This window comes from Carcharhinus amblyrhynchos, chromosome 14 (genome assembly GCF_965287045.1).
Source record: "Carcharhinus amblyrhynchos chromosome 14, sCarAmb.v2.hapA, whole genome shotgun sequence".
Taxonomy (NCBI): Eukaryota; Metazoa; Chordata; class Chondrichthyes; order Carcharhiniformes; family Carcharhinidae; genus Carcharhinus; species Carcharhinus amblyrhynchos.
Window position 1 is genome coordinate 10,419,675 of NC_137337.1, and position 22,883 is coordinate 10,442,557.

Here is a 22,883-nt window from a genome sequence, read left to right on the forward strand (position 1 = left end):
TTAAACATTTAAATACTTTTAAAAAGTTGCCCATTAGTGCTCTTGTGCACAAAAATAAAGCTCAATTTGAACAGCTTTCTCAAAGGCCTGCGGACTGTCACAATTAGTGGAATCTCGCTGTGGTGATCAATTCAATCTGGGGAGGTCAGTTTGTGGGAGAGGCTGGTTTCGTAGAATCCGACAGTGCAGAAGGAGGCCATTTGGCCCATCGAGTCTGCACCAACCACAATCCCACCAATAACCCCATGTATTTACCCTAGCTAATTCCTCCTGACACTAAGGGGCATTTCAGCATGGCCAATCCACCTAGCCTGCACATCTTTGGACTGTGGGAGGAAACTGGAGTACCCGAAGGGAAACCCATGCAGACACAGGGAGAACATGCAAACTCCACACAGACAGTGACCTCAAAGCTGGAATCGGACCCGGGTCACTGGCGCTGCAAGGCAGCAGTGATAACTACTATGCCACCATGGCTGCAAATGAGTGTAGAATCATAGAATCCTACAGTGCAGAAGGAGGCCATTTGGCCCATCAAGTCTGCACCAACAACAATCTCATCCAGACCCTATTCCGATAGCCCCATGCATTTACCCCAGCTATTCCCCCTGACATTAAGGGACAATTTATCATGGCCAAACAACCTAACCCACACATCCTTGGAGTGCCACCTTGCCCTCAAGTCTAAACCAGTGTTGAAGATGGCAGAATTTCGAATGCAAGTTCTGCTCAGTGCAAGTCATGTTTTTGTCATCAAATTGCCTTGAGACGTTTCTTTATGTTAAAGTCACTCAATAAATGTAGGGAGTTGGTATTGATCATTAGTATTGGATTCGTGGGTGAATTGCGCTGGAAGTAACAGAGTAGAAACTCCTGGCTGACACTTCTACTTCCACTTACAGGTGAATTGACAGCACCACCTCTGGGTAAAACAATAACAGCCTCTTACAATACCTTAAAGTAGTTTTAACTTTGCCATGTAACAGTGCCATCAAGGGGAAGCAGCAGAAATAGCAGGCCTTACCAGGAACAACTTTGTACCACCAACATTTGGAGGAGGCGGGGGAGGGGGGAGGGAGGGAGGAATCCTGTGAATCTAACAAGTTCTAACAAACACAACAAAGCCATGATGTAGCGATGCTGCTGTTGGACTGGGGTGGACACAGTAATAAGTCTCACAACACCAGGTTAAAGTCCAACAGGTTTATTTGGAATCACGAGCTTTCGGAACGTTGCTCCTTCATCGGGTGATGGACGTATGTTCACAAACACAGCATATATAGACAAAGACACGACTGCAAGATAATTAGAGGTTGGAATGTGAAGAATGATTGGAATGCGAATCTTTACAGGTAATCAAGAAGCAGCAGCGCTCCGAAAGCTCATGATCCCAAATGTACCTGTTGGACTTCAACCTGGTGTTGTGAGACTTCTTGCTGTACACAACAAAGCGCTACACGCTGTCGGGCACAATAGCAAGAATTAATGGGACCGAGGGTCGGCAAATTAAATTTATACACAGTATTCCTGCAGCTCAGGGTCCCAGGCTTGAATCCTCTTCCTCCTCCTAGCTCTTTCTTCTGCCATAACTGAAAATTACCTTGGGTAATCCAACACAGTTCCCCGCAAGTACGGGTGAATTCAGTGGTATTCACTAGAAAAACAGTCCCATAATGAGAGCAGTATAGAAATGTCGGGTAGAATGAGAGGAGGTGTGGGATGGAACAAGAGTAAGGGTGGACAAGAACGACGAGTGCAGGGGTGGGGCTAGAGCTAAGAGAGTTGTGGGGAGGGTCATGAGCGCAGGGAGCAATGGAGTTTCTCACGGTCATCTTGCAGGGGTTGATGGAGGCAGGGTTTGGGTCTCAAAGCAGAGCACTTTCCCTCAGAGCACACCTTCCAAATCAAGTGTAAGAAAGAAAAAACATGTGCGTGTTTTATAGGGATTCAGAGCCAATCCTAGGGTTGTCCTGTCAGAACATCCACTTCACACTCAGCATTATTCCTCACGGGGTCCTGACCCACTGTTTGGCAACCCCGGGACAAGCAGTCAATTCATCAACATAATATTGAACACAAAAGGGCCTGGGGGAGATACAGTGAGAAGAGTTATACTAAACAGATATGCATGAAGCAGCTTATTGAATACCACTGGGATTAACTTCCCACAATTCAGCAACATGGCAAAAGGCAAAATATTGCAGATGCTGGAAATCAGAAAGATAAGCTGAAAAAATACTCAGCAGTTTGGTGGCACCAATGGAGAGAGTTAAACCCATCCTGACTGATATGCTGAGTGCTTCCATTCTAGTGAAATGGCAGCCTCACTGACCGCATGGATGCTCAATGTGAGAACAAACTCACCATTACTACAATGGAGAAAGGGTCACTTTGTAAACCCCTTTCTCTTGCCCAAGAATATGGAGGTAAGCCACAAATCAGCTATAATCTCATAGAAAGATGGAACAATTTTGAGGGAGGACTAAATCATAGAATCCCCACAGTAGTGAAGGAGACCATTCAGCCCATCATGTCAGCACTGGCACTCCAATAGCGCATCCAACTGCATGTATCCACCTCGCGCATCCTTCTAACCTACACATCTTGGGACATTAAGGGGCAATTTAGCATGGCCAATCCATCTAACCTGCATATCTTTCGAAATGTGGGAGGAAACCGGAGCACCCGGAGGAGACCCATGCAGACACGGGGAGAATGTGCAAACTTCATACAGATTGTCACGCGAGGCCAAAATTAAACCTGGGTCCCTGGTGCTAAGACAGCAGTGCTAACCATTGTGCCACCATGCCACCCTAAATGGTGTCCTCCTGTTGCTATTCTTCACATACAAATTGAGAGGGTGAATTTCAGACAGCTCTTCAACTGTGAAGGGCACACAGCTCAACCATCTTTGCTTGACGGAGGTCACCAAGCAGTTCAAAGACCAGACACACTACCACGTTCACCCTATTCTCCTCTGTTCCTCCTTCAGATACACGCATAGCTTGAAATCAATTATACCTCTCCTATCCACCCCACCCCCATCCAATCTTGATCTTGCATTACTCAGCACAGTGTCAAGATTGAATGTGGGATGTTACTGGGTATGTAAAGGTTCCGTCACTGGGCCAGCAGGAGAGAAAGACATCATGCTGAGACAAAGCAGATCAGAGTTTATATTATCCTCAATTTCCCTGGTCACTACAAAGATCATACAAGACCAGATTACCTTTGCTTAATGATTTTTTCAGGAATATCAAAATCTAAAAGGAAAGAAGAGACAAGAAACATTTTTGTAAATATAAGCTCGAACAAAATAAGCAGATAACTAATCATCCTCCATGATGACTGGCAGTTCAATGTTTCTCTATGATCCTTAAACTAATAATTGAGAGAATGTTGAATAATATAATCACACTTATCTTCAAAACGTTAATTTGGGAGAACAAGCTGTACTATGGATTCTTAATCAGTTCACATATAAATGACCATCCTTTCCTTATAATCTCCAATTTGCAAACTGGCATAGAGTTATACCAGATTCTTTATTTTATTGGCATTCTGAGACCCTCATCATTACATTGGTGAATCATTGCAACATGTAACTCTCTAATTATGTTTCTATTTTCTCAGAAGACTAAGGAAATTCAGCATGTCCACTATGACTCTAACCAACTTGTACAGATGCACTGTAGAAAGCATCCTTTCTGGTTGTATTACAGATTGGAATGCTCCTGCTGTGCCCAAGACCGCAAGAAATTACAAAGGGTCGTGAATGTAGCCCAATCCATTACGCAAACTAGCCTACCATCCATTGATTCTGTCTACACTTCCCGCTGCCTCGGAAAAGCAGCCAGCATAATTAAGGACCCTATGCACCCTGGACATTCTGTCGTCTTCCGTCAGGAAAAAGATACAAAAGTCTAAGGTCATATACCAACTGCCTCAAGAACAACTTCTTCCCTGCTGCTGTCAGACTTTTGAATGGACCTACCTTGCATTAAGTTGATCTTTCTCTACACCCGAGCCACAATTGTAACACTACATTCTGCATTGTCTTCTTTCCTCCTCTATGAATGGTATGCTTTGTCTGTATAGCACGCAAGAAACAATACTTTTCACTGTATACTAATACATGTGACAATAATAAATCAAATCAAAATTCCAGAGCCCAAACACTATCAGCACTAGGAAGTCCCCACTGATCTTCTCCTGGAATTCAAGACTAATCGGAAGGCAAAATACTGCGGAAACTGGAAATCTGAAATAAAAACAGGAAATTCTGGAAGAACTCTGGCAGCATCTGTGGAGAGAGGAAGAGAGTTAACGTTTTGAGTCTGTATGACTTCTTCAGAACTGAAGGAGGCTCAAAACGTTAACTCTGTTCTTCTTTTTCCACAGATGCTGCCAGACCTGCTGAGCTTTTCCAGCATTTCTTGTTTTTATTTTTTATCAAAGATTAATCTCCTGGTAGCTCCTCGAACAACTGGGGAAACAATTACAGGAACATTCCCTTGTCCTTTTTCACTGCATTAACTGGAATAATTCAGATCATTGTGGTCTTTGAAGGCGGATTGCCAGGAGTTCACACCTAATACTAGACAAACAAGGATCCCGGTGCTCTGTACGAGACAATGGTTGGATTGAGGCTAGACAGAATGCAGTAAATTAGGCCGTGTGTGACGATTTGTGGCTGAGATAAAAGGATAGGTGTGTAACAAGAATCATAAGGAAAGCAAGGTAAATGTAAGTGTGCAAACTAAACAAAACACAGCGGATTTGAACAAGATGCACTATGCTGTGCTGTTGTCTAGTGAGTCACACATTCAGCGAGTTAATTGTATCAAGTTTGAGTGGAATTTCCGGTCACTACTCACCGCAGTGATGACATTTCCATCGTGTGTTCGAACAGCTTCATCCAGAAGGTGCAATTTGTCACTCAAGGAGCGAAACCTCTCTAAAGAGTACATCTGAAAAACCAAATTGGTACAAGACTGAGAAACGTTAAGTGTTGGTTAAATAAAAATCAAAGCTGAGTGCTTATGTATGTGTGTGGCCGCAAGCATACATCTGAGAGAGAATGACTGCATTGAAGTCTCAAGCAATCTTCCCCCTCCGATTTAAATATTCTATTTTTACGTTTGAAACCAGATCCAATTATTGGTTGGCTAGCTGCTGCAGTCATTGAATCCCTACAATGCAGAAAGTGGCCTTCAGCCCATCGAGCCTGTACCGACAACAATCCTACCCAGACCCTATCCCCATAACTCCACGTATTTATCCTAGCTAGTGCCCCGACACTAAGGGGCAATTTAGCACGGTCAATCAACCTAACACGCACATCTTTGGCATGTGGGAGGAAACCCAGGCAGACACAGGGAGAACGTGCAGACTCCACACATACAGTAACCTGAGGCCATAATCGAACCCGGGTCCCTGGTGCAGTGAGGCAGCATTGCTAACTACCACCATTACACACAATTTGGCCACCATCACTGGCTGGCTGCTACAGTCGGACACCGCTATTGGCTCACTGCTACAGTCGGCCATCGCTATTGGTTCACTGCTGCAGTCAGCCACTGCTATTGGCTGGCTGCTGCAGTCGGACACTGCTTTTGGCTCACTGGTGCAGTCGGCCACCACTATTGGCTCGCTGCTGCTGTGGGCCACTGCTATTGGCTCGCTGATACAGGCGGCACTGCAACTGGCTTGCTGTTGCAGGAGGCCAGCGGCCTTAAGCTGAAGCAGGGAATAAACAATCCCAGGAAAGGAAGCATGTGTGAATGTTGGATGAGGACAAGGGTTAAGCTGAGCCTCCTCAAGGGTGAATGCCCAGCAGACACTCAGCATCCATACTCATACATTAGTAATGACACGGAGGGAAGGGAGTGACAAGTGCCTTGTGCCAATCAAACTGTCCCTCAGATTCAAAAAAGGGGAAGAGTGCAAAATAATATTTGTTCATACGTCACCGTACCCTGCCTTTCTGCATCTGCCGGACCGTCTCCAAAGGACTCCAGTCTATTAAAAGGTCCTGTGCAAAGGGATTGGGAAACACAAGGTGAATCCCCTTGTCAGAATCATAACACAACAAGATTCACAATAACATATAATTAGTTCAGAACCAAGTCTTTCAGGTTTTGCTTATTCATTAACGGGATGCGGGCATTGCTGGCAAGACAAGCGTCCATTGTCTATCCCGAAGTGAATTGCTTATTGAGAAAGTGAGGGGGCATGGGATCTAAGGGGACGTTGCTCTGTGGATTCAGAACTGGCTTGCCCACAGAAGGCAGTTGTAGATGTGTCTTCTTTTGCACGGAGGTCAGTCAACAGTGGAGTGCCCCAGGGGTCTGTTCCGGGAATCTTGCTCTTTGTGATTTTTATAAATCACCTGGATGAGGGAGTGGAGGGATGGGTTGGTAAGTTTGCTGATGATACAAAGGTTGCAGGTGTTGTGGATAGTGTGGAGGAATGTCAGAAGTTGAAGTGAGACATTGATAGGATACAAGACTGGGTGGAGAAGTGGCAGATGGACTTCAACCCAGATAAGTGTGTGGTGATTCATTTTGGTAGGTCAAATAGAATGACAGATCATAATATTAAGGGTAAGACTCTTGGCAGTGTGGAAGATCAGAAGGATCTTGAGGTCCAGGTTTGTAGTATGCTCAAAGCAGCTTCGCAGGTAGAGGATGTGGTTAAGAAAGTGTATGGTGTACTGGCATTCATCAATTGAGGAACTGGGTTTAGGAGATAATGCTGTAGCTGTATAAGACCCTAGTCAGGCCCCACTTGGAGTAGTGTGCTCAGTTCTGGTCGCCTCATTACAGAAATGATGTGGAAGCCATAGAAAAGGTGCAGAGGAGATTTACAAGGATGACGCCTGAATTGGGTGGCATGCCTTATGAGGGTATGTTGAAAGAGCTCGGTCTTTTCTCCTTGGAGAGACGAAGGATGGGGGAGTGACCTGATAGAGGTGTATAAGATGGTGAGAGGTATTGATCGAGTGGAGTCTCAGAGGCTTTTTCCCAGGGCTGAAATGGTTGCCACAAGAGGAAACAGATTTAGGGTGCTGGGAAGTAGGTACAGAGGAGATGTCAGGGGTAAGTTTTTCACTCAGAGGGCGGTGGCTGCGTGGAATCGGCTGCCGGCAGTAGTGGTGGAGGCAGATTCGATAGGTCTTTTAAGAGACTTTTGGATAAATACATGGAACTTAGTAAGATAGAAGGTTATAGATATGCCTAGTAGGTAGGGACATGTTCGGTGCAACTTGTGGGCTGAAGGGCCTGTTTGTGCTGTAGTTTTTCTATGTTTCTATGAGTGAGCTTGAGAAGATGGTGGTGAGCCACCTCCTTGAACTATTGCAGTCCACAAATGTCAGTGACACTAGCTCCTTAGGCCACAGTTTGTCAATTAACTGAACTAAAATTTTCCATCTGTCACGGAGGGATATGAACTCTGGATCATTGGTTCAGGCATCTGGTTACTAATCCTGTAGTATTGCTATTACAGCGGCTCCAATGGACAACATTCATTTCATTTAAGTGGAACCATGTTTTTAAAGGGCAAGAAACATGAAGGAAAGAAGCACATTCATTCCCACATCTGTCCAAAATTGTTAGTCTTTGTGTATTTAATGAATGAAACTATAAATAGTTATCTCAGTTTTTTTTGACAATATCTAGGCACTGTTTTCTAATTAAGCAGCATCTTCTGTTACAGAAAAGAAAATGCAACATTCTCCTCTTGGATTTAAACTGCACGCTTAACATTCATAGAATCCTAGAATCCTATTGTGCAGAAGGAGGCCATTTGGCCCATCAAGTCTGCAGAGACGACAATCCTACCTGGATCCTATTCCCATAACCCTATGTATTTACCCAAGCTAGTCCCCCTGACACTAAGGGGCAATTTTAGCATGGCCAATGCACCTAACCCACCACCTTTGAACTGTGGGAGGAAACCGGAGCACCCGGAGGAAACCCATGCAGACATGAGGCGAATGTGCAAACTCCACACAATGACCCAAGCTGGGAATCGAATCCAGATCCCTGGTGCTGTGAGGCAGCCGTGCTAACCACTGTGCTACCGTGCCACCCATAAAATATGCAACGCTTCACAAATTTGCGTGTCATTCAAAAAAGTTCCACAAATGATTCACAGAAGCTTTAAATTCACCCACCTTGTAATCGGCCTTTGATTTACGTAGATTGGGAGCATAGTTTGTGGTGGTTGAGCCTATGACAGCTGGCACAAAAGGATTGAAGAGTGATCAGTACCTTGGCAATTTGTGAGAAAGCAAAATTTCAATTTTCTGTTATCCCCTTGCATGTCACACATGCTAATCTGGTGACCAGCTCCTCCTCCAAAACAACCAATTTTCACCAGCAACTCATTTGATCGCATCCTTTCAACCACCTCCAACATACACTCCCCTCACCACCAGCATACAGGGGTAACAAGTGTGCACATCCATCAGATGTACTGCAGCAAACTTTGTAAGGCTCCTTTGACAACAATGTCCAAACCCTACCAACTACAAAAGGGCACAGGAACATGATTTCACTTATCATTGTCACATGTATTAGCATACAGTGAGAAGTACTGTTTCTTGCGCACTATACAGATAAAGCATACCATACATAGAGAAGGAAAGGAGACAGTGGAGGATGTAGTGTTAATGATGGAAATGTTGAACATCACCACCTGCAAGTTCCCTCCAAGCAACACATCATCCTGACTTGGAAATAAATATCACCATTCCTTCATTATTCCTGGGTCTACATCCTAGAACTCCCTTTCTAACAGCACTGGGGTTGTACCCACAAGAGGCAGACTGCAGCAGTTCATCCACCTTCTCAAAGGTAGTTAGGGATGGGCAACCAATAGTGGTCTTGACGGCACTGCTCAGATCACACGAATGATTTTAAAAAAGCAGCTAGCTCAAACAGAGGTCCCAACACTAGGTTAAAGAGGGAGTCTTGAGAGAGGGGCTGAAGGGCTTCCACGAGCCACACTCTGCCACTGTGGGACTCCTCACAAAAGCTGTGAGAGCATTGACACGTCAAACCTCTCATTAATTTCTCCATCTCCCCTTTTAGAGGAGGGGGAGAATTCCATAATGCCCCCACTATATCACAGCCAATATTTTGAAGTCTGTGATCATGAGATCCTATCACTCTGCTGCTCCCTGAAGAAGACTTCAATTCACCAATTATCTTCCTGCCAACTTTTTACATTATTGTAATAGAATACAGTGCAGAAGGAGGCCATATGGCCCATCGAGTCTGCACCAGCCAAAATCCCACTCAGGCCCATCCCCATAGCCCTATGCATTTACCCTAGCTAGTCCCCCCGACACTAAGGGTCAATTTAGCATGGCCAATCCACCTAACCCGCACGTCTTTAGACTATGGGAGGAAACCAGAGCACCCAGAGGAAATCCACGCAGACACAGGGAGAATGTGCAATCTCTGCACAGACAGTGACCTAAGACCGGAGTTGAACCCGGGTCCCTGACACTGTGAGGCAACACAGCTAACCATGGTGGCACCGTGCCCCTCCATTTGATCAGTTTCAGTTCAGAAGAGAGGAGACAAGGTGTGCCGTTGGCATCAGGAATGCTCCACCTGAACAAATGATGGAAGCTGATTCCGTAAATCACTTTAAGAGAGAGTTGGACGGATACTTTGGTGACAGCGTTGTTCAGTGTAAACCTAAGCAGCAAAGGTTAGCAATGCAAGGGAAATGGTAAAGCTCCCACACATCCAACACAGAGAAGTAATATCCATCAGCAAGCGTTAATAGGGTGGGGCCCAATTCTCCAGATAGAGCCCTTTAATGTTACGGAAGGGTTTGACAGGGCAGATTTAGAGATGTTTCCAATTGTGGAAGGGACCAAAACTAAGGATATAAATGTAAGATAGTCACTAATAAATCCAGTAAGAGAAATTTCTTTACCAAGACAGCAGCTGGGATATGGAACTTGCTACCATGGGGAGTGGTTCAAATGATTAACATAAATGCTTTCATGAGAAAGTTAGGTAAACACGAGGGAGAAAGGAATCATAGAATCCTATAGTACAGAAGGAGGGCATTTGGCCCATCCCCATAACTCCATGCATTTACCCTAAGCAGTCCGCCTGACATTAAGGGGCAATTTAACATAGCCAATCCACCTAGCCCGTGCATCTTTGAACTGTGGGAGGAAACCGGAACACCTGGAGGAAACCCACACAGACACGGGCAGAACGTGCAAACTCCACACAGACAATGACCCAAGCCGGGAATCCAACCCAGGTCCCTGGTGTTATAACGCAGTAGTGCAAGTAACCACTGTGTCATCCTGCCGGGAATAGAAGGGTATGCTGATGAGGTTATATGTTGTAGGGTAGGAAGGGGATAAAATGGTGTATAAACAGAAAACTTACAATCAGAAAGCGATTGGAAACTTCCAGGCCGACTGACCCCAGATAAAACACTTGATGGATCCCTTTTACCTGTGGAATAAAAATGCTCAGAAATTGGTGAGTGCAGGACAGCCTGAGACGATCTGACACTTGTTCGAATTCCTTTATAAAAGCCATATTTACCCACTATCGGAATGATTTGACTTTACCACAGTGACAGAGGTCAAGGTATCTTTCTGAATCTACCATTTAACTGAACATACATTTAAATGGGATTACCACTCCTGCTATGCAGTGCAATGCAATGCACATACATGCTGTTAGAAATCTGGTCAGCGAGACTGCTTACTTGCCACAGATTCACTCCCTGACATCCAGTGATTTTGCAGTCAGAAATACAAATTGTAAAAGCAAGGACACAATAGTATATGGAGTATGCGACATTCTCCATTCAAAGACAGTGACAGCAAGGCTTCTATGTCACTGCAGATTGGTAACCCCCACCTCCCAACTGGGTGCGTCGTCAATAACTTGAATTTATCCAGTGCCTTTACCACAGTAAATTAACCCCATGCTCTTCATGAGCAGAAAAAAACCATTTTGACAATGAGCCGACAAGTAACAATTAGGAAAGGTCACCAAAATCTGGTCAAAGTGATAGCTCTGCAGGGATGTCCATAAGGAGTGGGAAGGTGGACAGAGGGTGATGTTAATGGAGGGTACAATGGAACAATTAAAATGAGGAATAGACAAAAGGCCAGAGTGAGGTGAATGTGGGTATTCTGGAGGGTTGGGAGGCTGGAGGAGATTACAGAGAGAGTATGGAGCCAATAACTGACAAGGCTGAGAATTTTAAAGTTGGGATGTTGCCAGACAGGAGACAATGTAGGACAGCGGGCACAGGGGGTGAATGGGGGAAGAAAACAGGACATGGTACAAATTAGGACATAAGCAGCAGAGTTTTAACTCCATAAGCAGTTGATGGATCATCATGACTCTCAGTGGAAGGATGGCATTGTGGGTGGCACATCAAAAGGCATCCAGAGCCTGTGGGTCTGGGAGAGAGTCACGCTGCCAAGGTTGGGTGGCAGAAACTGATAAAGCACGTGGATGTGTATCTTGCTTTCAAAGCCAGTAATGATTCAAAGGTAACTGGTGAAGTCCTGAAGCATTACTGCACAGCTGCCAGAGTGATTTATACTCTTAAAACTGAACAATGGTGAAGAAAATGTAGGGGAGGTGAGGGAGCATACATGGTGTTAGAGAGGAATATTCCAGCATATTTTCTTCCGGTAACAGCGCTGTGTTTTTCCACCACTAAGGAGATTGCGTAGCTGCAGAACAGGACTTGTGCGGTGCAGTGTGGTAAGATGCATCTACTCACTATGCTCCAGCCACTATGAGGTTGTTGGGGGCAGATTGGATGGGCCCCACCTGGTCTTTCCTGCTTTGCAATTTATCGGTTCGTTCATATCAGAGAAATGTCCATGAGGCTGCCACTTACCTTTGAAAAAGCTGCTGAGGGAATATGTAGAGACAGGCTTGGAAAGAGTCGGCTGCGATGTGTCAGAGAGGGATTTTCCAGGTCCCAAGTCTCGTGTGTCTCCTGCTCGGATCCCTGTCGCACTCTCTTTGATTGACCATGAGATACCTGAGGAGAAAAAAATATAGAAATCAGAAACGGATCCAATACAGGCACAGGGATCCCACTATTCCCTTCGCTTTCATTGCATTCCAGACACTTTCGATACCATCTCAGCCTGTTTTCACTGCTACGTTCCATCCCTTCCACAATGCAACAGGGAACAAGGATCCCTCTATATTTGTAGTTTACTCCATGTTATAACAACAAGCACACTTCAAAAAGTACTTCATCGGTTGCAAAGCTTTGGCACATCCAGGGTCAGGAAAGGCAATGTATTAAACAAATGTAGGTCTTTACTGTTGCCTGCTAAAGGGAGGGGGAGATTGTAAAGAGATGGGGAGGGATGGGAGAAGGTTGGGGAGGGGGGCATTTGGGAGAGGTGGGAGGGATGGGAGGGACAGCAAGTGAATGGGCGAGCGAGCTAGGAGGGGGTGGTTGGAGCCAGAGCAAGAGGGAAAGGAAAGAGGAGGACGAGTAGGGAGGGATGCGGGTGGGGTTACAGTTACAGTACTTACTTCCTACTGGCTCCCCACTCCAGCTAACCTTCTCCACATCATCGTCATCTTCTTCCACAATATTGCACATGCTGTTTACCGCTCGCTTGGACTCTTTCAGCTGAAGTAAAAATATAACACAAACTGTCACGCAAAATATAACCAACCATCAAACTGGCAGCCGAGTACAATAGGCCAAGTGTAGATAAATTGAAACATCACGTGGCTAACTGGGATCACTGGCCAGTTCTAAAAGATATGAATCCCAAATCAGTTATACTGGCTCCATGACCACCCCAATTCATACATAATTCTGTATAGTGCTACAGTAATATACACATCACTCCATATCCATGGGTGACAGTGTGCTAAGAAACGTATTTCTTCTTTCAAACAAGTCTGACTCCAGTTGTATAGGGTTTTGATGAAATCCTAGCTGGAACACTGTGTGCAGTTTTGGTCTCCATATTTAAGGAAACATGTGTTTGCATGGGAAGCAGGACAATTTTCACAACATTACTCCCCAGGAAATAGCGAGTTGTGCAGAGTAGGTCTGTTTTCGGGAGTTCAAAAGAGGAGAAGTGCTGTCATTGAAACGCACAAGATTCTGAAGGGGTTTGATAGAATAAGCAAAGAAGTTGTCTTCGCTGATTGGGTAATCTAGAACATGGGGTCACAGTCTCAGGATAAGGGGAGATTATTTCGAACCGAGACAAGGAGAAATTTCTTCATTCAAAAGGAGGGAAGAGAGATTTGATCTTAATTTGATTTATTATTGTCAATGTATTAGCATAGAGAAAAGTATTGTTTCTTGCATACTATGCAGGCAGAGCATACCGTTCATAGGGAAGGAAATGAGAGAGTGCAGAATGTAGTGTTACAGTCATAGCTAGGTGTAGAGAAAGATCAACTTAATGAAAGGTAGGTCCATTCAAAAGTCTGATGACAGCAGGGAATAAGCTGTTATTGAGCCGGTTGGTACATGGCCTCAGACTTTTGTATCTTTTTCCCAATGGAAGAAGGTGGAAGGGAGAATGTTCGGGGTGCGTGGGATCCTTAATTATGCTGGCTGCTTTTCTGAGGCAGCGGGAAGTGTAGACAGAGTAAATGGATGTGATGCTGGTTTGCATGATGGATTGGGTTGCTTTCACAACATTTTGCAGTTTCTTGCGGTCTTGGGCAGAGCAGGAGACATACCAAGCTGTGATACAACCAGAAAGAATGCTTTCTATGCTGTATCTGTAGAAGTTGGAAAGAGTTGTAGCTGACATGCCAAATTTCCTTAGTCTTCTGAGAAAGTAGAGGCATTGGTGGGCTTTCTTAATTACAATGTCAGCATGGGGGGACCAGGACAGGTTGTTGGTGATCTGGACCCTTAAAAACTTGAAGCTCTTGGCTCTTCCTACTTCGTCCCTGTTGATGTAGACAGGGTTCTCCTTTATGTTTCCTGAAATCGAAGACAATCTCCTTCATTTTGTTGACATTGAGGAAGACATTATTGTCGTTGCATTAGTTCACCAGATTCCCTATCTCATTCCTGTACTCCGTCTCGTCATTGTTTGAGATCCGACCCACTATGGTGGTGTCATCAGCATACTTGAAAGTTAAGTTGGAGGGGAATTTGGCCACACAGAAATGGGTGTATAAGTAGTATAGCAGGGGGCTGAGAACACAAGGGCCTGAGAGGGTGATAGATTCATGTGTGCTATTCATTTACAACTCCAGGCTGCCAAGTCTGCCATTGTCAGTGGCTTGTGGGCAATGGGTTGGGTATGAAAAGGAAATCTTCAAGAGGCAGGGTGCAAGAGACTGGTTAATTAAAAATTTGGAATAAATAAAATTGAATAGACTTTAACCAGTCACAGGTTATTCTTCTAAATAAAGAGATTAAATAAGCTGCTAAACCAAGATCTTGTCTGCCTGAACAGAGGCACAGACGATGATCAACGAGTTTTCCTGGTAACCTGGACAATGTTCCTCCCAAAATTAATTCCAAAATCAATAGTATTAACTGGCCAAATATCGATTTGTTGCTTGTAAGATGTTATTGTGCACAAGTAAGTAATCAAAGTGTCTACAGAGATGATTCATTTGATTGGGAAATTTAAAAATAGGCAATTTACTCACCTCTGTAAACTCATCATCATCATCAAACATAAAAGCTTTGCATTTTGTGCTGTTCCAATATTCTTCTTCGTCATTTTTAGTTCTGCTCATCTGCAAATATAATTTTAAAATGAAAAATATTCTACTAACAATTTATATTTATACAGCATTTTTAAAGTAATGAAACATCCCAAGGTGCTTCACTGGAGCATTAAAGAAGTCTGATACTGAGCCACGTTTTACTGGAGTTCTATGAGGATGTGTCTAGGGCGGTGGATAGAGGAGAGCCAGTGGATGTGGTCTTTCTTGATTTTCAGAAGGCGTTTGACAAGGTACCTCACAAGAGGTTATTGCAGAAGGTCAGGGGACATGGAGTTGGGGGTAGGGTGTTAGCGTGGATAGAAGATTGGTTGTCAAATAGGAGGCAGAGAGTGGGGGTCAATGGGTGCTATTCGGATTGGCGGTTGGTGACTAGTGGAGTGCCCCAGGGGTCAGTGCTGGGGCCTCAGCTATTTACCATTTATATAGATGATCTGGAGGAGGGAACCGAGTGTTTGGTGTCGAAATTTGCTGATGACACCAAGATTGGTGGAACGGCAAATTGTGCGGAGGGTGTGGAGAGTCTACAGAAGGATCTAGATAGGCTGGGCGAATGGGCCAGGAAATGGCAAATGGAATTTAATGTTGGCAAGTGCAAGGTGGTCCACTTTGGTAGGAATAATGGTAGGAAGGATTATTACTTACGTGGCGAAAAACTGCAGCAGGCAACGGTGCAGAGGGACCTTGGGGTCCTTGTGCATGTCGCAAAAACCCAGCCTGCAGGTGCAGCAGGTGGTCAGGAAGGCTAATGGGATGCTGGCCTTCATAGCGAGGGGGATTGAATATAAAAGTAGGGAGGTCTTGCTGCGGCTGTATAGGGCATTGGTGAGGCCGCAGCTGGAGTACTGTGTGCAGTTTTGGGCGCCGTACTTACGCAAGGATATTTTGGCCTTGGAGGGAGTGCAGAGGAGGTTTACTAAGCTGATGCCGGAGTTGAAGGGGTTGAGCTATGAGGAGAGGCTGAATAAATTAGGCTTGTACTCGTTAGAGTTTAGAAGAATGAGGGGAGATCTCATTGAGACGTATAAGATGATGAATGGGATGGATAGGATAGAGGTGGAGAGACTCTGCCCGCTCAGAAAGGACAGTAGGACTAGGGGACACAGCTTCAAGATAAAGGGGGGGGCGGTTTAGAACGGAGTTGAGGAAGAACTTCTTCACTCAAAGGGTGGTGAATCTCTGGAATTCTCTGCCCGTTGAAGTGGTGGAGGCTACCTTGCTAAATATTTTTAAGACACGGGTTGATGGGTTTTTGATAAGAGAGAGGATTGAGGGTTATGGGGAGAGGGCGGGAATGTGGAACTGAGCCACGACAGATCAGCCATGATCTTATTGAATGGCGGGGCAGGCTCGAAGGGCTAGATGGCCTACTCCTGCTCCTATTTCTTATGTTCTTATATTAGGTCAGACGACTAAAAGCTCTGTCAAAGAGGTAAAAGGAAGAAAGTGAGGTAGAGGGGCAGAGAGGTTTATGGAGTTTATTCCAAAGCTTGGAGTCAAGGCAACTGAATGGTGGGACAATCACAATTAGGAATGCACAAGAAGCCCAAATTCGGACAGTGCAGAAGTGTTGTGGCATTGGAGGACATTACTGAGATGGGAAGAGACAAGGCCATGGAGGGATTTGAAAACAAGCATGAGAATTAATTACAATGTTTATAAAATACAAGAACCATTTCCAACTTTAACCCATGCTGAAGTTTCCGCTGCTCTTTATGAGATCCAGCCTACCATTTTTCCAATCAGATTTAAAGTTAACAGTTCAATGGTGACACGAAGCGCAGGATTAATACCTCAGTCTGGTTGGCTGATCTTGGGCAGGGCAGCAGTGGAGGAGCAGAATTAACCTGCAAGTGCGATACAACCAAACACGACATTGCCCTCCAAAACTAAGCAGCCTACTGACACTGGACACCGAGATTCACACTACAACAGTCACTTGGAACTGGAGGGTGAGCTGCAGACATCTGCAGAACTGTAATCCAATGAAGAGTCTGTCTGCAAGGGAAAAAGGAACTGAAATTGTGGGTGGGGGGGGGGGGGGGGAGAGGAATGGACAACTGTCTCCTTCAAGTAGGTGTTGACCTAGGTTTCAGGTAGATGTCAGAGAACATTCCCTTAGAAAACAATGGAAGTTTAATGCTGCAAGCTGGCCCTCTGGAGGCCGGTGGATTAGCTGCCCTTTAGTGTTGCTGGATGGCAGAGGCAGGCTCAGGACACAACCCACTAAACTGATTAGTGTCACTCTCTTTGGAGGACAGTTACAGGGGGAACAGCCCACTTTTGTTTTAAAACATCAGGTACATCCGTTTGTGTGCTCGTTTGTTGACAATACTCATGTTTACATATAGGAAATCAATGCTTTTCACCTCCTCCCTCACTCCCCCCCGTCCGTCACTCACCCCCTCACCCTGAAGTCACTCACTTCCCTGCATCAACCTCCTCCAGGTACAGCGCCGCCCGATCTACGCATGCGCCGGCGCGCAAGGGCCGTCGGGAGTTGTAGTTTCCTACCCCGCGTCGGGAACTACAGCTCCCGGCAGCGCTTGCGAAGGCAAACTTCCGGCGCAGCAGGAGCCTGACAGCCGCCACTTTCGAAAGAAAATTAAAGTCGGGTTTCGGGGGCGGCGGTTGGATGACTGTCAGATTTTGTTCTTTTTTTTGTGGAGTTACGTTATGACATTATGGAGTCATTGACGGAGTTTCACTCCCGGGATGTATACCGCGGCTACACAATGGGCGCAACGGTGAACTCGTCCCGTGCAGCAGCCAGTGACCTTCACTTATGGGCCGCGTGATCAAAGTGTCTGGCTGCGATCCCCAATCTGTCTATACGTTTAACTCAAATTTACTTTCTTTTATTTCATGTTACCTGTTTTTTGTTTTAATAGAGTATATCTTACTATTCATTCGCGGAACATGATCATCATGTTCAGAGGGTAGTTGAGAGTCAACCACACTGCTGTGCCTGTGGAGTCACCTGCAGGTCAGACCAGGTAAGGAAGGCAGATTTCCTTCCCTTAAGGACGTTAGTGAACCTAATGGGCTTTTCCAACAATCTACAATAATTTCATAGTCATCAGTAGATTCTTAATTCCAGATATCTGCACTGTCGGGACTTTTTTTTATTGAATTCAAGTTCTACCATCTGCCGCACCAGGATTCGAACCTGGGTCCCCAGAATACTAGCTGAGTTTCTAGATTGCTAATACCATTAGGCCATTGCCTCCCCAAATTCTACTCCATTTTCAAGCTTGATGATGCCACCATAGTGGGTCGGATCTCAAATAACGATGAGATGGAGTACAGGAAGGGGATGAAAAATCTGGTGAAATGGTGCAACAACAATAAACTCTACCTCAATATCAGTAAAACTAGTCAATAAACTAGTCATTGACTACACAAAATGTAGTGGAGGACGTGCCCCTTACAACATTGATGTGGACATGCCGGTGTTGGACTGGGGTAAGCACAGTAAGAAATCTCACAACACCAGATTACAGTCTAACAGGTTTATTTGGTAGCACAAGCTTTCGGAGTCTTGCTCCTTCTTCGGGTGAGTGAAGCGTTGTGTTCACAAACAGGGCATACATAGAAACAAACTCAATTTAGAAGATAATGGTTGGAATGCAAGTCTTTACAGGTACAAACAATGTGAGTGGAGACAGGGTTAAGCACAGGTTAAAGAGGTGTGCATTGTCTCCACCAGGACAGTTAGGGAGATTTTGCAAGGCCAGGCAAGTCGTGGGGGTTGCAGATTGTGTGACATGAACCCAAGATCCCAGTTGAGGCCGTCCTCATGCGTGCGGAACTTGGCTATCAGTTCTTGCTCAGTGATTCTGCGTTGTCGTGTGTCATGAAGGCCACCGTGGGAGAACGTTTACCTGAAGCATCTCCTTGGTCTACACTAAGCTGCAGGAAAGGATGTCCCAAGGCATGGTACATTGGTACATGCAGACTCTAAGACAATGGATGAATGAACAGTGCTCAACCATCACTAGGCAGGGGTATTCCCTTCCTGTCGGGGAACACTTCAGCAGTCACGGGCATTCAGTCTCTCATCTACAGGTAAACATTTACAGATAACATAAGAAATAGGAGCAGGAGTAGGCCATCTAGCCCTTCGAGCCTGCCCTGCCATTCAACAAGATCATGGCTGATCTGAAGTGGATCAGTTCCACTATCCTGCTTTCTCCCCATAACCCTTAATTCCCTTGTTTATCAGAAACCTATCTACCTGTGACTTAAATATATTCAGCAACGTAGCCTCCACCAGTTCAATGGGCAGAGAATTCCAGAGATTCACCACCCTTTGAGTGAAGAAGTTCCTCCTCAACTCTGATCTAAACTGTTCCCCCCCCCCATTATTTTGAGGCTGTGCCCTCTAGTTCTGCTATCCTTTCTAAGCGGGAAGAATCTCTCTACCTCTACCCTATCCATCCTCTTCATTATCTTATATGTCTCTATAAGATCCCCCCTCAGCCTTCTAAACTCCTGCGAGTACAGACCCAATCTATTCAATCTCTCCTCATAGGCTAACCCCCTCATCTCCGGTATCAGCCTAGTGAACCTTCTCTGCACTCCCTCCAAGGCCAATATATCCTTCCACAAGTGCGGCAACCAAAACTACACACAGTACTCCAGTTGCGACCTCACCAGTACCCAGTACAGTTGCAGTAAGACCTCCCTACTTTTATATTCTATCCCCCTCGCTATAAAGGCCAACATTCCATTCGCCTTCTTGATCACCTGCTGCACCTGCAGACTGGGTTTTTGAGATTCGTGCACAAGGACCCCCAGGTCCCTCTGCACCGTAGCATGCAGCAGCTTTTCACCCTTTAAATAATAATCCCTGCTACTACTATTTCTACCAAAGTGGATAACCTCACATTTGCTAACATTATACTCCAACTGCCAGGTCCTCGCCCACTCACTCAGCCTATCCAGATTTCTCTGCAGACTTTCCGCACCTTCCACGCAATTTGCTTTTCCACTCATCTTCGTGTCATCAGCAAATTTTGTTACCTTACACTCAGCCCCCTCCTCCAGATCGTCTATGTAAATGGTAAACAGTTGAGGCCCCAGCACCGATCCCTGCGGCACTCCACTAGTCACCAATTGCCAACCATAATAGCACCCATTGATTCCAACTCTCTGCTTCCTATTAGACAACCAATCCTCTCTCCACGCTAACACCTTACCCCCAACTCTGTGCACCCTAACCTTTTGCAGCAACCTTTTGTGAGGCACCTTATCAAACGCCTTCTGGAAATCTAAAAACACCACATCGACCGGTTCCCCTCTGTTTACCGCACTAGTCACATCCTCATAGAAATCCAATAAATTCGTTAAACACGACTTCCCCTTAACGAATCCGTGCTGCGTCTGCTTGATCAAACTGTTCTTTTCTAGGTGCCTCACTATTGCTTCTTCTATGCACCATAGAAAATTCTCTTTCCAGATGTATCACAGCTTGGTATGGCTCCTATGTAACACTACATTCTGCATTCTCTCCTTTCCCTCCATGCAAGAAATAATACTTTTCGTTGTGTATTAATACATGACAATAAATCAAATCAAAATCCTGCTCTGATCAAGACTGCAAGAAACTACGAAGGATTATGAATGTATCCCCGTCCATCATGCAAACCAACATCCCGTTTGTTGACTATATCTACACTTCCTGCTGATTCAGAAAAGCAGCCAGCATAATCAAGAACCCCATGCACCCCAGACATACTCCCTTCCATCTTTGTCTGTTGGGAAAAAGTTTTAAAAGTCTGAAAACAGGTACCAACAGACTAAAGAACAGCTTCTGCGCTGCTGCCATCAGACTTTAGATTGGTCCTATCATACATTAAGCTGATCTTTCTCTTCACCCCACCTGTAATTGCCACGCTATATTCTGTATCCTTCCCTTTTCCCTTATGTACTTTATCAATGGTATGTTTTGTATATATAGTGTACAAGAAATAATACATTTTAGTGTATCCCAATACATGTTACGATAATAAATCAAATCTTCTGCACTTTCCTTCATCTACCCTATTTCAAACTACAGACAGAGACCAATAAAATAGGCAAACACTTGGCAGATGAAATTTTTGTACTAAATTTCATGGAAGTGTTTGATGAGTCAGGAACAATCCTGATTGTGCTAAGAATTGCAGTAACAAACAATTTAAGATTTTCAGTTGAGCTCACAAAATGGCTCACTCATCCTTGATAGAAGCTAGGTATAATGACATGCCTGTATTTGCCCTCTGCAGTCAAAAGGAACATGTCCAGGCATTGACTGTTTAAAACAAAAGGGTGGAAGGACAAAAAATCCCTGGTGCATTCTCCATGGCAACGATTCAACTAATCACAGTCGGCTTGCCAATCAATCAGCACCTTTTTCTCATACAGTTTAAATAATTGCACCTTAGCACAGTGGTTAGCATTGCAGCTTCACAGCGCCAGGGATCCGGGTTCAATTGCTAGCATGAGTCACTGTGTGGAGTTTACACGTTCTCCTTGTGTCTGTGTGGGTTTCCTCAGTGTGCTCTGGTTTCCTCCCACTTCCTGAAAGACGTGCTGGTTAGGTGCATTGACTCTAACCAGGTGCCGGAGTGTGGTGACTAGAGGATTTTCACAGTAACTTCAAAGCCTCGCTTGTGACTAATAAATAAACTTTTGAAATTTGGCATTCTTGTGCATGCAAAATGAAAAGCTTTGGCAGCGTGTCTCTTATCAGTAATAATCAAGTTCTCGATGTCTTAATTTTAAAATTCTCATCCTCGTTTTCAAACCCCTTGCTCTTCCCCATCTCTGTCATCATCTACAAGCCTTTGAGGTATCCACACTCTTCTAATTCTGGTCCCTTTTGCATCCCTAATTTTAATTGCTCCACTGTGGCGGGGGGTCTTTCAGGTATTGCTCCACCATTGGTGGCTGTGCGTTCATTGCTGCGCCCTAACCTTCAGAATGCGCTCCCGACATTTCTCTGCCTCTCTATCTCGTTTTCCCTCCTCTACAACATTCTTTTAAAACTAAGGTCTTTGACCAAGCTTTTGGTCTGACCTAATAGCACCTTACGTGGGTCATTGTCATACTTTGTTTTTTGATGCTCCCTGTGATGTGCTCTACAACAATGTATTATGTTAAAGGTACTATATAAATTTCTTTGTTGTTCACATAAAACACCTCCTTGCATAGTGAATGGTTAGGATCTAGAATGAACTGCCAGAGAGTGTGGTTGAGGCAGATCCAATTATGGCTATCAAAAGGCAGTTAGATAAGAACACCTGAATGGAAAATATTTGCAGGTTTATGGAGAAAGTGGAGTAGGAGAAAGCTGGCTGACTGGCCAAATGGTCCTTTGTGATGTAACTGTTATATAGGACAATTTTGAATGGGGTTCTGGAACAGGGAGACCTATAGCTCCACCTTTCAATATGATCATGACTGAACTTATCAAAATGGCACAGTATTCCCAGTGTGATCTCACCAAAGCCTTGTACCGTTGTAGCAAGACTTGCTTATTCATTTACTCCAATCCCCTTGCATTAAAGAACAATTTGCCATTTGCCTTCCTAACTGCTTGTTGTATGTACATGCTCACTTTGTGTTCCTTGTAGTATATCCAAGTCTGTCTAAACATCAACATTTACAAATTTCACACCTTTTGTAAAAAGAATTTTCTATTCTTGCTGCCAAAGTGAATAATTCACATTTGCTCACATTATACTCCATCTGTCACCGTATTGCCCACTCACTTGAATCAGAGCTGAATATTTTTCTCATGCAACAGGCCAGTGATCAAATTTTGGAAAGGAAAGGCATTGTAAATGTATGTCGTTTACTAATTAAAAACAACAGAAATATGGATTTCATGAACAAGCTTCAAATAAGAAGGCTTATTTATTGGTTAATTTTCTTGTCACTATATTGTACACTGATTTAGTGAGATATGTGGGCTTGTTGTTGCTTGTACAAGTGGTTGATGTCCGCCGAAAACCTGATGTTGCAATGCAGAATATTCTGGATTGATATTCGTCTGTCGGGAGTGATGCTGATTTTGTTTTGATTTTTGTTCCTCTTGAGAAAAGCTGTTGGCAGCAACATATGCTGCCTAACTGTGCAGGGAGTCAA

The 22,883-nt window shown here is 44.6% G+C and overlaps 1 protein-coding gene across 3 annotated transcripts in view; it reads right to left on the reverse strand.

Annotated features, from left to right (window-relative positions):
- Positions 1-17,210, reverse strand: part of vipas39 (VPS33B interacting protein, apical-basolateral polarity regulator, spe-39 homolog) — a 39,187-nt gene extending 21,977 nt beyond the window's left edge. Inside the window, exons 1-9 of one of the 3 annotated variants that reach the window (XM_080201945.1) lie at positions 17,176-17,210; positions 14,673-14,762; positions 12,567-12,666; positions 11,911-12,057; positions 10,428-10,496; positions 8,180-8,244; positions 5,978-6,034; positions 4,878-4,970; positions 3,230-3,263 (exon numbers count right to left, since the gene is read on the reverse strand). In XM_080201945.1, the coding sequence (XP_080058071.1) occupies positions 3,230-3,263; positions 4,878-4,970; positions 5,978-6,034; positions 8,180-8,244; positions 10,428-10,496; positions 11,911-12,057; positions 12,567-12,666; positions 14,673-14,762 (655 nt within the window). In that variant the 5' untranslated portion in view covers positions 17,176-17,210. Of the gene's footprint in view, positions 1-3,229; positions 3,264-4,877; positions 4,971-5,977; positions 6,035-8,179; positions 8,245-10,427; positions 10,497-11,910; positions 12,058-12,566; positions 12,667-14,672; positions 14,763-16,543; positions 16,590-17,152 lie in introns of those variants that run through there. The other 2 variants (XM_080201944.1, XM_080201946.1) reach the window with 2 other exon arrangements.
- Positions 17,211-22,883: the final 5,673 nt, after the last annotated feature.